At 35.5% G+C, this 14189-nt stretch overlaps 2 protein-coding genes across 2 annotated transcripts; one reads left to right on the top strand and one right to left on the bottom strand.

The window, feature by feature from the left end:
• Nucleotides 1-201: 201 nt before the first annotated feature.
• Nucleotides 202-1694, top strand: LOC148172808 (uncharacterized). Its single transcript, XM_088039115.1, has 2 exons — nucleotides 202-361; nucleotides 439-1694. The coding sequence occupies exons 1-2, from the start codon at nucleotides 298-300 to the stop codon at nucleotides 1575-1577; spliced, it is 1203 nt and encodes a 400-aa protein (XP_087895241.1). The 5' UTR covers nucleotides 202-297; the 3' UTR covers nucleotides 1578-1694.
• A 219-nt stretch (nucleotides 1695-1913) lies between these two features.
• On the bottom strand, nucleotides 1914-11610 carry dsf (nuclear receptor dissatisfaction). The gene is made up of 8 exons (XM_088039159.1): nucleotides 11514-11610; nucleotides 7605-7685; nucleotides 7390-7551; nucleotides 3174-3493; nucleotides 2933-3082; nucleotides 2508-2747; nucleotides 2374-2455; nucleotides 1914-2324 (listed from the first exon to the last, which is right to left on the bottom strand). The coding sequence occupies exons 1-8, from the start codon at nucleotides 11521-11523 to the stop codon at nucleotides 2062-2064; spliced, it is 1308 nt and encodes a 435-aa protein (XP_087895285.1). The 5' UTR covers nucleotides 11524-11610; the 3' UTR covers nucleotides 1914-2061.
• Nucleotides 11611-14189: the final 2579 nt, after the last annotated feature.

Here is a 14189-nt window from a genome sequence, read left to right as displayed (position 1 = left end):
TTTTTTTTAAATAATAAAATAATCAATCATTTTTAATTTGAAATAAGAGTCAATAAACGTCTTAAACTTACGATAAAATAGAAGTTCTATGAACTCTCATTGATAAATTTCAGAATAAGTTTTGTGGAAGAATTTCTGCCGACTTCTACCACCGTCACCTGGCAGCAAACGAAATTTGTTTCCCTGGAAACAAACACAACAAACATTGCCATCTAGTTTGTGTAGAGACAGAACCGGTGTGGATCTCTTAAAAATATTTAAATTAATTATTTTGGTGGGAAATTAGAACTCTTATGAATGGACATACTTTTGGAGACGATTAAAAGCCCAGAAAACGAAGAAGATGATTACGGAAGTTACTGTAAGTTTCCTCTGCCATACATTCCATTTATTAGATTGTATCGATTTAACAACTGTATCTAATGAAGAATTTTGCAGTTCTGCAACCCGCATCGTCCCCATACAATATTGCGGAAAAAATTCAGCAGGCTAATATCGATTTGTTCAGTAACACGGTTACAAGCATGGAAAAAACTTCTCGAGTTAAATTCAAAGAAGAACTAACTTCATACGAGCCTGAACTTTTTCTAACAGATGATGATGTGAACAGTATTGAAAGTGATCCTCCAGAGACCGAATTAACACCGGAAAGTGATCAAATCTTGGAGTACAAAAGTTCTAATGTAATTAATTTAAATATTTTTGATATCAGCGAAGAAGAAGAAATTGATGAAGAAGTGATTGATGAAATACTACCTGAAGAATGCACAATCATTACCACTGACAATAACATGGAATTTGAGTCTGAAGAATCCGAAAAAAATGAGAACATTACTGTGAGACTCTCATCTAGTGAAAACGCCTCAATGTCGTCTTTAAAGAAGAAAAAAGTGAGAAAACGATCGCCAAAAAAATCAGAAAATATGCAAGTAGAGTGTAAAAGCCATTGTATCGAACGATTAGATTTCGACATGTCCATGTCAATAAAAAAATTGGAAATCCATGAAAAACCAATAAAGTGTCCATTGCTGAAACTCCAACGAAGGAAGTGCTGTGACGAAAACAAGGCTAAAAATCCAACTAATCTTCCTTGTTACAACGGCCACAGATCAGAGTACGGCTTGAGTACAGCAGAACTAGAAAAACGCGAACGCAGAAAAGAAATAATTAAACTGAAAGAAGAGAAACGGCAACAATTAATGCAAGAATATAAAAACCGAAAAAATCAACAGAACGAAGAGGTGTTTTGCCAATGGTTAAAAGACGTGGCTAAAAGAAAAGCACAAAAACAGAAAATCAATACGGGTAATAATAGTGCGAAGCAGTGTTTCAGCCCTAATGTAATTAGCTTCCCAACGAAAGTTTGTGAAAAAACGAGCGAAAGACCAAAAACTGCTAATGAATTCGTTCCGCGACAAAACATAAAAAGGGCAAGAAGACCACACACTTCGTCCGCTTGTGTTTTTATTGAAGTTCCGCAAAAGCTGTTGGAACGCGGAATACATATCGGGGATTTGTTGGTTACCAATTCCAGCTTTGCATCCAAGAAAATGCATATTGTGACGGTCTCGTCGTAGAGCTAAATTTTCTTCCACTTTTCTAGAGCTGGTTTTTGCTTATATTTTTTTATTGGGATTTAAGTATACTGCTTTGGTAATGGCAATGTATAAAAATATTATACTTAGTAATAAATGGATTAAAACTGTTGTTTTTATTTCGCAGTGTCAAAATCAAAAAACATTCAACATTAAAACAGATTTATTCTTTAAAATTTAAAATAAATAAAATCTTCCTACGGTAGAAATAAATAAACTCATTTTACAAATCAACGTGATGAGGTAGGTGCACATAATGTCGATACTATTAATTGTTATCTACATAGAAAAGTTTGAACCATCAATATGCCTTTATAGATTTATTGTTTGTACGTAAAAGAAATGGATCAGAATTATACACCTGCTGAGTTTAACAACTACACATTTTATCACAGAAATTATATCCAAACTGTACAACTTCAATCAAATATTTAAATAGATTTTACATGTACCATTGGAAATACATTTAAGGAGGAGCGTTTGTACACTTTTCCATATAATACATATCACCTAACAACTGAGTTATCGGAATTTCGCCAATTGTTTCTTTAAAAAAGAGCAGTTCGACGGTAAGAGAACGAATGGCTCTTAAACTCGGTACAAGAAGAAGTAATCTCCCGAATCTTGTTGGTTGTCTGGGATATCTTGTACGAACGTAATCCCCCAAAATACACTGTGCCTGATCTTGTAACATTTCAACCGGTTGGACATCACACAGTCCTGCTGTTTCTAAATAAATAAGTTTAAAGTGGAGATGGGAAAAGGGGCGGTTATTTACCTGGAGTAAACAAAATGATGGCTTTCATGCATCCACACTCGCTGCCATCGGGCGAGATCTGGCGAAAGCGGCACATTATCTCCTGAAAAATATCGTCGTGTCCCGAAACAACTAATTTTTTATCAGGTTTTTACCTGTATAGTTTTAATTTCTGTAGCAGTGTGCATATCCGCTGGCAAACGCTCCCTAGCTTGAGGACATCCAAGCAAAGCAGAAAGGTCCCACGGCACCGACCACTGCGCCAAATGCAACAAGAAAAGCTCCTTCCACGATTCTTGGAGTAATAATAGTTGATCATGTTTACTCAACGTCTGAAAAGGGGCCAAGCATCGCACCCATCTCACTGCCATAAATAAAAGACGAGCTGTTGTTTCCTAAAATATGTAAAATTAAAGGGGCGGTTCCAATGTGAGGGATGGTCGTGAGCTCAGCCAACAGCGACTTTCGTCGAAAAGTCACTGCGAATGCCAACAAGTCAGGAAAATACACCACTCCCTCTGTATGTAATGTAATGAAAGGGTGTGTGGTACGCACGTGGCTAGCGGAAGTAAGACATTACCTGAAGCATTTCCCATGTAGGGGTGAGTGGTAGAGGAGCCATTGGGGGTGGTTGGGTTATCGAAATTCCGGGACTAATGTTGATGCCGGAATTCGTTTCGCTGGACGACGGCGATTCCAGTTGGGAGAGTTTCGTTCCCCAAACAAGCTCCTTTATTTGAAATAGTAAATCAGTGGTCAATTCATAATCATTTTTTTCCGTTGCTTTGTGTTAATAATAAATAATAAAAATGACTACGAACCTGACACTTTTCGGCCGACATGAGTATGTGTAAGAGTCCAGGTGGCGGTGGTAAAGCCGGAGGGTGAAACATCGAGGGCGGTAAAGCGTCAATATGTGATGTAGGGCTGGGAACTGGCGGTGGCGGTAAGGTTAGGGCTTTCAGTGGACGAGGTGGTCCAAACAAGCCCGACGGGAAATGCAAGGATGACGAACTTGTTGGTAACTTGTTGTCGCCTACCGGCATGTGTTGTAGATTGTGACCCACTGACGAAGGTTGTAGTTGTGAACTCGAAACCGGCTGAAGTTTAGGTTTACGAGGCCCTCGCTCGTGCTGGACAGCTACAAGAAACACGTTAGGTAATTATCCCGGCGCATCCACCATCTTTCATTTGTGCAAAAATTAAGATTTGAGGCGCCTTTTTACTTTGGATTAGATCGTAAATATCGAATAAGATTCACGGAGTGAATTCTTTTATCCGACAAATCCTCGTTCCTGCTAAAGATGTAATATAAAGCATAAAAATTAAAACGACATCACGATTGTCTGGAACTTGATAAGTACAAAAGCTTGAGCTAATAAAAGAATAAATCCCTTTAGCTCTTTTAAAAATTTAAAAGCGACTAAAAAATACTGTTTAACTTCGAGTGTTAAAATGATACGGGCTTTGAAAGAGATCTTTAAAATCTTAATCACTTTTCGCGCTCGGTGCTCTGATTCAAGCGGGATTCAATTCGTTCGCAATTTAATCTATTGATTCAGCATTTTAAAGGGAGCAAAAGATCAGCGGTTCCGAATAAATAGGCCATCAGAATGATAGTGTGGGAACGAGGCTATTGTGTAGACATGTGACGAGCTTACGGCGTTCCGGGAATTAATACGGATACAAAATTGAGCGATGCCGCGATCGCTATTAATAAATAAAAATATTGACATTGAAAACTCTCTGCTAATGGGATGTCTTCGAGCATACAATCGACCAAACCAGTAGTGCCAATTCAATTTCTTTTTCAACGAAGACAATGAAGGCCTTTTCCAATCGAGGAGTCATGATGGCATTCACCACCACACCCAAAATTCTTCGGGTGGACCTGTGGTGGAACCTGCGCCTGTGCGGTGGGTTCGTTTGACCCTCGCTCGACTGACCTGACAGAATGACATGACACTATCGGATGATGGGATTACCGCGGCTTAGCTGTGCCCTACACCGACATGTCGAGTTCACATGACACATTCACGTATCACACAACCTCATTGCCTCGTTCTAAAATCTACATGTGCAAAGCTAAGAAGAAGACACAACAAACTACAAGGAGAAATTTATAACAACAACATAATCACGTGCTAGTGTCTATAAGACAGTAATTCAGTAGAGTTTTTTCTTGTGGTATTCTCAAAGAAATTGGTAGAAACTCTGCATCAGTTAGTTAGTGATGCGGTGGCCCGATATATTCATTTTAGGGATAAGAATGTATCATTTGTGAATTTCCTGCGTTAAAAACAGATGGTAACTCCAGCACTTCGTGATATATCATTTTGCAACCCCCTACACGAGCGAATTGAAATAGCGCGTACCTACAATAGTGTAGCCCAAATCACCTACGTGTCGTGCGGGTGGAGTTGGGGTTTGCATCCCTGCCGGCCCCGGCCGGAGGCAGTAGAAGCTTGTGAACCCGCAGCTGCGCGCATCAGCCCCACTCATTAATGATGATGTGCTACCATCGGCCTCAAGACTACTTCACTTCTCGCTACATCCCAGCCAGACAGGCTTGTTCGTCAAAAGCGATAATAAAGCATTCAATAAATCTTCCAAAAAACCGCTTTACGCAGCGAATCCTTTCGAGGTGTTAAGCCATTTCGTTTACTTTGTACTTGTATTGCGTTTGTTTTTGGATGTAAAACTGTTGTATATTTACTTCGATGAACATTTCAATTTCATGCACTTCTTTAAAGAAAACGGGATTCGTGTTATGATTCAATAAGCTTCTTACCGGGTGTTCTGTGGTAAAGGCTTCAACACAAAAACCTTCACAGAAGACTAGCAATAAGTAAGTAAGCCTCAGACGAGGTAAAGAGACAGCTTTCATGCGAACTGTAGCTTTGAATGGTTATAGACAACTTTGAAAACACGATATTTTTGTGAAATCTTGCTACTGTATTTAGAAAGAGCACGCGAACCTATTGAAAACCTTTCCATCTGTATAAATCATGGAAATTTCTAATCGGATTTCCAGGCTTACCAATGTTCATTTCTTGTATTTTACAGCGCACTTACAATTTGAAACGAATGAAAACGTTCGCTTTTTTCTTCTTTCAACTCCCAACAAAATGTTACGTAAAAATAAAGATATGAGAAGTTGAATATTATGTATCGCACAAGAGATAAAGCTGAAGGTGTTCAGTGAATTATTCGGCGTGCTGGCTGCTAGCCTCAAGCAGCTATTTCGACGTAATCCCAGGTCGGATTAGAGCCGCCATTAATCACACTAGATGCCGTTCCAAACTGCGAGCCGAGAGGTGAACTGACGAAAAATGAAAATTCTAAACGTGGTGCTATCGCACTCCACGTACAATTTTTACAATAGTTTCGGGACATCGGGAAGATTTGCAAAATCTCTCTCTAGTGGAATGAAAGTCATACCATCTCAACACTTGATGTACGAATGGGAAATAACCGCACGGGTCAAAACAGAACATCAGCATAATACGAAGGGCAATTTGGAAGCGTCACGTTCAAGTTTGAGAGTAGATATCTTGAGTCTATCGGGTAAGAAGGCTCAATGCCGCTCTATTTACGGAGCCGCCAATCCCCATTAACGGCGTTCAGACCCAGCAAGGATCAGCGGCTACGATGGAGAGTGCAAATCCGCGTGAAAGCGATCTGCGTTCACCCCTTGTCATTCACGCCAACCCTCAACACTTGCGTTTTCCTCGCCATTGTCTCTCACATGTGATGTTCCCTTACCTATTATTTATTTATCATATTACAAAGTTATTTGCATATAACATAACACCCATTTTAATAAGTTAAAAGTTAGGTTCCAATTCAAATAGACGTTCGTTTTAATACTCTACTGGCATTTACAAGAATCTAATTTTTTTCAAACAGTATTCTGATTTCGCCAAATCCCAAATTCCTCACAGATGTGGTGTCAAGAAATTTTATCAATAAATAAAAATTGTTTAAGTTTTTGGATGGAGCATTGCGAGTTCCAAAAACTAAACTTTCTTATAGCATTAAATTCTAGACTGAACGAAAGTTTTAAGAAGGATGAGAGCTGAAAACTTAATTATATTGCTTTAAAATCTGTGTTAATGTGAATCGCTTTAATTTTACATAAAGGCGTGAAGTTTACGAGTTTAGTGACTCGTCAAAGTTGAGGAGGTGACGAAAACTTCACGAGAGGGAGATGGGAAAGGATGGTGGTGTCATGTTTGCGGCTGAACAACGCCAAAACTTGTAAAGAACATCGCCCTCTCAACTCGTACCATGTTTCGTCAGCCCTTCCTATAAAGAAACAAGAACAAAAGTGCCAAAAGCATGAATCTTCTGTAAAGTTATGTGTCTACCTAAAAAGGGAAATTTCTAGGAAAGCATAGTTGAACAAGTTTAATCAAAGAAAAAATATTCCAGTTTTTGTGTAAAAATGTTTTTTTTTTTGTTAGCCGTAAATCACCTTGTGATGTACCGCGAGCATACAGATAATCTGGTTAGGCTTACATTCAATAAAAAGCACTTTGTGATAGAAAACATTCAATACAGAAGGGTCACACGCGGAGTGTGTATATCAACACTGGCATGGAATAAATCGAATCCTTTGTCGCAGGAATAATATAATTAATACCCTGCAGCGCTGATCTGTAATTCAAGCGCTTGTCAATAATTCTTTTATTTACAGCCGCCGTTTCAGGACGAATGTCCTCTGGTCAGGAAAATTGTTATCCAAACCAATGGGTGTCCACATTTACATAATGCGGCAAAGTTTAAGAAAATTACGAGCTTTAGTTTTCTTACCGGAAACGTTTCTAATTCCTCAAAAAAATTGAATCAAGAACATTCTTTCATTAACGAATGCACTAATTTTAGTCATTTAATTGTTAAAATGAACAGGAACAGCCACTGCGTAAACCGGATTTATATTCCTCTGAAATTTGTATAATCGCCACAAATCCGAACGATTTCTTCCAACCTTTATAAGATTTCGTTTTCAAGCATGCAAAAGGCAAATGTACTCACCATCCTTGTTCATGCTGGCTTGGAAGCATTTAGATAAGCGACAAGCTCTGCACTGATTACGATGTGTTTTATCGACAGGACATCGTCCTTTCATGTCTCCGGTTGCTTTACACGTGTAAACGCGATTTCTGTGAATACTCCGCTTGAAGAATCCCGAACAACCTGAAATTTCAACCCTTGTTACCACCACACGCATAAATCTTTGATAATTTTACCGTCGCAACTGTAAATTCCATAATGCTTTCCAGAACTCCGATCGCCGCAAACCTTACAAGGAATATCAAGGAGTCTATCTCCTGTAAAAAATTGATATACATAAATCATAAACCTAAATACTGTCTACCGGACTTATCTCTAGTTTAGAGGACTGTTAAAAGCTGTTTAAACTACTGCAGTGTAGTATGGTAAGACGTAATCTCGAATACTTGGCGAATTCAGTTTATGGTCTAGTAAACTCGGTAGCCATAGCGACTGCTACATTTCTTGGACAATAAGGATTACGGTCCTATACGGAAATGCCTTTGAAGTTTAACGTGCTCACAGGAGAATGTTTGTTTCTTGATTTTGTGTCTTAGCAACTTCCAATTCATGTAAATATTTGATTTTAAAGATTTCTGTGATCCTCAGTGAGAGGTAATTGAGTCCTGTCTTTGAAATGCAAATGTAACGCAAATGAGAACGCAAGGTTTAATGGTTAGAAGATACTTGAATTGTTAAGATTATTGATTAATACATAGTTTGTTTTATGTTGCCGAGGCAAAAATCGACTACATGATGAGAGTCGTTTTAGAATTATAATATTTCTTGTTCAACGAAATAGGAGATCTAAAGATGAGTTAATTTTTTGTTTTTTCTTCTACTTTTCTAAGGGATTATTGAATATTCGGCGAAGAAGCTTACCAGCGTCAAGATCTTTGATTAAATTATGTCGGAAATGCAACGGAGATTAATGAATCTAACAGAAAATCAGATGGTTTTCATCACTTTTTAATTCAGGAACACTGCTTTTGCTACGATATGTCAAAAGATTTTCACAACTAACTACTTAATATATGATGTCCTTAAAACTTCATATATTTGAAAAAAAAGTGAATATAAAATTTAATTTGTAATCGCAATAGACACTAGAATGGATTTTTTTAGCAAAATTATTGTCATGGCCCAGCTCTTAAAATTTGAGTCTATACACTACGTAAAGTGCTTCAACTAACTGAATTCAAGTGATTACAAACTTGATGAAGAGAGACAGTTTTATTTGCAACATTGTTTCATAGCGGTGTCCAATATAACTACGTCTTGATTAAGAAGTTTGTTTCGTATTTGCAATAAGTTTATTTCGGGTATATCATGCAGAAGAGAAGCTTTAGACTTGTTGTATGAAAAACAGTTTTTTATTTTTTGTCTTAATTGTTTTTTCCTAGAAGTAGAATATAATTTAACATAAATTGTAATAATTACGATAAAAATTTTCATTTATATATTCCAAAGATCCTCTTCATAATTTGTATTGTTTTACGTATGCCTAATAATGGTTGCAAGGTCTGTAGGAAAGAAAAAAATACTTCTAATATTCTCCCAACTACAGTAGACTCCAGATTGACCGAGCTAATGTGGACCAGCTCCTGCTCGGATAAGAAAAAACTCGGATAATGCGAAGACTGTTTGAAATAAAAAATGTTACAAGAAAAATCAATTTATTATTGTTTTAATTGGTTGTACAATTCACAAAAATTTTAAAACATCTGGAATTATGTCGGTTTTATTGTTTCTGTTGACTGAAGAAGTGCAATTCTAAGAACAATCAAGACGATAGACCAAATACGGCATTTTTTGTGTAGATTATTCATTATCTGGAAAAACTCGGATAAAATTCCGGATTAGATCGCATAATGCGGAGGAATTCAAAACCAGAAGTGGCTCGGATAACGCGGAGACTCGAATGACCGGGTTCGGATAATCGAGAGTCTACTTTATTGGAATTTCGATATTGTGATAAAAAATAATTAAATCAATCTTAAAATTTAGTTTGATGTGTTTCGATTCTGGAGGATTAAATATGATGGTTTAATAACACAGTTCAACACGAATTTTGTCTTTGCTAAGACGGTATAAAATTTCGATAGAGTTATCGATAGTTAGACGAAAAAAAATAGCTTGAAAAAGTTTGCTTTTGTATACAGAGTGATGAAAAAAAGGCGCCCACGCTACCTATCATGTTGCAGCTAATTCTTTCCTAAGCCAAAATTAAAAACTAAAACGAAATTTGTGCTTTTTTAACTAATATAGATACTTTCTTTTATAAACTATTAAACTCTGTCTAGATAAACTTTTTATAACGATTTCATTGTTAGACATCACATTTTGTACAGTTAATGATATTCTGTTTAAAAAAATAGACAAAAAGTGCTTTAAACCAAGTTTGTTAAACTTTTAAAAGTACAATTTCTTGGCTTGGTAGAAAATTTTTTAATGTTGCAACATTGTAAAGTTCTTAGTATTAGTTGCTTAGATACGGAGACTGCCGAATGTAAAATTTTATTAGAAAGTTTTGAGCAACATTGCCAAGTTTTATCGTTAAAAAAAATCCAATTGTGAAAAAGAATCAGTTTCAAAAAATTTTTCTTTGATTTCTGAGATGATTTAACTGAAAATGACATCGTACTTCTACTCATAAGCGCCTTTTTTTCATCACCCTGTATAAGAGAACGGCAGAGAATTTACATTTAAAATCCATATTTTAATACATATTATCGTAACTATTGCAAAAGCAAACTTTTCCAGGAATATAGATATTTTTTTTTATTTCTAAGCATGATGAATAGAAAAATCATAAAATAAATTTTAGGGCAAAGACAATTTTTTTTGTAGACTTGTGTAATGGATTATTTATTATTATGTATTAATTTATTTCGTCTCATTATTAAAGCAATACTTTAATAATTAAAAGGTTGAATAAAATGTTTACAGCAACATTTTATTCACACTGCTATTGACAACGCAAATAAAGAAATAAAAAATTAAAATTTGGACTACCATTGAAATTTTCGTTGCTACGAATGACTTGTTGTTGTTTTGTTACTGTTATTAGTCGACTCACATCGTCAATGAATTATGTATTAGCGATTCACGTTCGGCAGAAGTAACTAATAGATACTTTTGTGTCGCTACGTTAAATTTCTGAAATAACTAGGAATTGAACATTGGCATCATTGTCTATCAATTTGTCTTTGAAATTTGATAATATACAACAAGATGGAATCAACTATTACAAGCCAAGCAGTTTCAAAAGGAAGAAAACAGGATCGGAAGGAACAAAGTCAGAAATTTATGGTTAAAATCAATTTTGCAAAGCACACCAAACAACTGGAAAAACTTTTTGTTTCACACTGCGAAAAATTAATTAGGCAAGACTGGACAGCACTCATGAGAGACGCAGCTGTAGACAATATAGACAAATATAGACAAAATAGACAAAGTAGATTTCCTTCTGATAAAAATTATTTATTTGTGTTAATTTGTTTCAAATTACTTATGTTAGTTACTTATTTAGACTTATTTAGACATATAGACGTTAAATTTCATAGATATAATTGTCAAGACAATAATAATAACATAATAACATAATGATAAACATGCAATTTAACTACCTAGGAAAACCTACTTTAAAACCCAATTAATATAAAATAATTTTTTAATGTTTAGGAGTCACCTACTCCATTAATTTTAGAAATAAACATGTTTAAATAAATGTGTATGAAAAAATGCAAATATTATTACAAAGCCTAATTAATTATTAATCAAAGTATTGTGGAAGATATTTAATTTAAATTTCAGTAATCCTAAAGACAGATTTGCTTTATTATTATTATTTGTACTATCATCATTCATCATACTTAATTTTTCGACATGTAAATCCATAATGGATAAGTTGTTCTATGAAAATCTTAATACATAAATGAGTTTAGGATTTTTGAAATTCTGATTGTTTCACTCGAAATTTGTTAAACTTTTTTTTATATTGTCGCAGTTATAAGCACCTAAATAAATGCATTCAGTCTTTAAAACTGAACATCTACACTACTGTTATTTCCAACTAAATATATCAATATAAATCTGTACTTTACCTGTTCCCATTCTCCGGCCTTGACCGGACCGAACCTTCCCCCAGATAGAAGAATCAATTTTGACGTTTTTCAATAAAAATGAAAAAGAACGAGGAATTTGTCTCCTCCCTTTAATTATTTCACTCGAAATATTTTAAAATAGCTCTGCAGACAAAAAATCAACTGACAAACTTTTAAAACTGGCGGGAAATTTAAGAATGCTTCCACAGAATGTGGTTGAAGAGGAAACGCGACTATCCGACTGATCATGAGCCACCGGTCTTCAGTCCGCAGGCCATTTTGTCACACCCCTACTTGCTATAATGTCATCCCCTCTCTTTCCATTCCAACCCCTTTTATGCATTACACGGCCACATTGAGCAGGTAGCTTTATACTTTCAAGAAAATCGACAACAGTTGGGGTAGAAAAATACTTAAGATAAAATAAGAAAATTAAGGTAATAAAATTTAATGTATTAAGGGTGAATAGTCGCTACTGTAGATTTTTGCAAAGAACATCTTATTTGAAAAGTAATCTCCATTTTTAACTAAACGGGTCAATTTGACGTAAAACTTAACAAGAAATTTTCCTGTAAATGTAAGTTTCTCTTGCAACAGTAAATCGGTGGTAGCATCTAGTGACCCGTAATTGTAAAGTGTGGGAAGATGCAGGTGGGCGTAACGACTTGGCGGGGTTGCTCTGGAAGGCGTGTCGCAACCCTCGCCTAAACCAATCACAGTTCAGGGTAGGTGAACGTCAGTTACAGTCACATAGCTTCTCGCTTCAACTGAAGCTTGAAATGTGCTTTAGTTAAATATTTTTGCTACATTTCATCTTCCACAAAAGTTCGAAAGATCTATATTGAATGAAATGAAACAAAAATGTTACATCAACATAAAAATAAAATCTGTGACATAGCGATCTTCTATAACACGGCAACACCTAACTTTAAACCCTTACAATAAGTTACTAATCCTACCGCTGCTGCGGCAAAAGGGTTGCAGGACCAAAGTTTACTGAAGGATTTACTCATTTACCGCTCTGAATTTGGGGTTCGAAATATTTCAGGAAGTTGCATTAAGAAGTAACATTGTTCGCTCGATAAATTTATGAACGAAAATAACTTTTTATTGGAAATTAAATTGCTTTTATGCTTACCGGTCGCTCAAAATATTAGTCAAAGCAAAATTACATTTTCAAGAATTTTTTAATTGAAGTGACAGGTGCACTACAAAGGAAATTTCTGTAAATTAATAAAATACTTATTTGAATTTTACATCAAAAAATAATGAATAATTTAGTATTTATTTTTAGTGATTTAGAACAGTTTTATTAAATTTTTGGATATTAAAAATGGTGGATGCGCCGGGTAATTTTTTTTTCGAATAGCTCGTCTCGCATACTTTTCATTTTAACGGTATAAATATTAGAAAGTGGATGAAACTTGAAATGTTTCCAAAGTTTTCAATTTGGTAAACAATGTATCAATCTTTTTTGTAGCCGGCTCCGTCGAGAGAAAAATTTGTAGCAAATAAATTCTAACAACTTAAACAAGACAGAATTCTATTTATAAAATAAATTTCTAAAACATGCCATAATTGCTTACTTTTGGCTCTCAATCACCGTATTATTCTGTGTTTGAGGTCTCTGACCCCGTGTCTGTTTTCTCTATTTAGACCAGGTAAATCATCCTCGTGTTGTTCTTGATTATCGATCCATACGTTTCGAAAAACGTGATTCCTATCGCATAAATTAACCCGCAGCTGCACCGAATTTTAATTTCATGAATGAAACTAATAGGTTTTGTGCGCACTGAAACTATAAAGCGCCAGATTTACGGTTAAAATGTAAAAATTGTTTGCCGAGTCATTACAAGTTAATTAAGAAACCGCAGATCTCTCTCTCTCCGTGTCGTGCTGATACATTCGTGCACATTTTATCACTCAGTTCTCAGCGACAAGAGCACTCACATTTAAATAATGACGTTCAAGGGTGTCATATTCAGAGCTAATGGAAGATGCGACTGTCACGAGGTCTGAGTGAAGTACTTCCTCACCGCCATTGTCTGCGGTTCAGGATTACTTAGTGCTACACCGTGTCTCACTCCGAAACGATACCAGGTGACAAATGAACACCTAGCTTTTCAATGAAACCGAGAGACACTTTAGGTTGTAGTAATAACACGATGAATCTAGAATATGTTCAATTTCTGGTAGATACATTAATTCATTCTTTTCAAACGTCAAACGTTATCATCTGTCGCAAAGTTCTGCTCTCATATTAAATCGATTAAGCGTTTGACGACGAAGATTAATGGTTTATCCATCCAGAGTAAATTAATTTATACTCGTGTATAACATATTCGGCAGAAAACCGTATACTGGAAGTACTATACGAAAAATTAAACTTTGTTCAAATAATAATTAGCAATAAATTTGTTAGGTGAGTTCTATTTAAAAACAATAATGCATGTGTGTTTCTGAATAATGCAAAAATTACATACAATAGTAATGACATGAGCTGTGGTTATTGAACATTTGTTTAAAGTTTATAGAGGACGTGACGGACATTAAACCTACATTTCAGGAATTTTAATATGATATGATAAATTTCCTCCAAGTGGTTTTAGTCAGTTTTAGTCCTCAAGTTTGAATGGGGATAATTCGGAGTTTTTAGTTAAGAAAACGAATAAAAAA

Source organism: Gnatocerus cornutus, chromosome 6 (genome assembly GCF_029298725.1).
Source record: "Gnatocerus cornutus isolate USDA-ARS CGAHR chromosome 6, icGnaCorn1.1, whole genome shotgun sequence".
Classification (NCBI taxonomy): domain Eukaryota; kingdom Metazoa; phylum Arthropoda; class Insecta; order Coleoptera; family Tenebrionidae; genus Gnatocerus; species Gnatocerus cornutus.
Note: the sequence above shows the minus strand (reverse complement) of the source record. Positions and strands in the feature narration are given on the sequence as shown.

What these genes read in the sequence shown, in the direction of transcription:
- LOC148172808 (XM_088039115.1), top strand. Translation starts at nt 298, where the DNA reads ATGGACATACTTTTGGAGACGATTAAAAGCCCAGAAAACGAAGAAGAT. An exon ending in AGATGATTACGGAAGTTACT is followed by an intron (nt 362 to 438) that starts GTAAGTTTCCTC and finishes AGAATTTTGCAG; the next exon opens with TTCTGCAACCCGCATCGTCC.
- dsf (XM_088039159.1), bottom strand. An exon ending in TGGAATTTACAGTTGCGACG is followed by an intron (nt 7,552 to 7,604) that starts GTAAAATTATCA and finishes TTGAAATTTCAG; the next exon opens with GTTGTTCGGGATTCTTCAAG. An exon ending in CATCATTTTGTTTACTCCAG is followed by an intron (nt 2,325 to 2,373) that starts GTAAATAACCGC and finishes TTATTTATTTAG; the next exon opens with AAACAGCAGGACTGTGTGAT.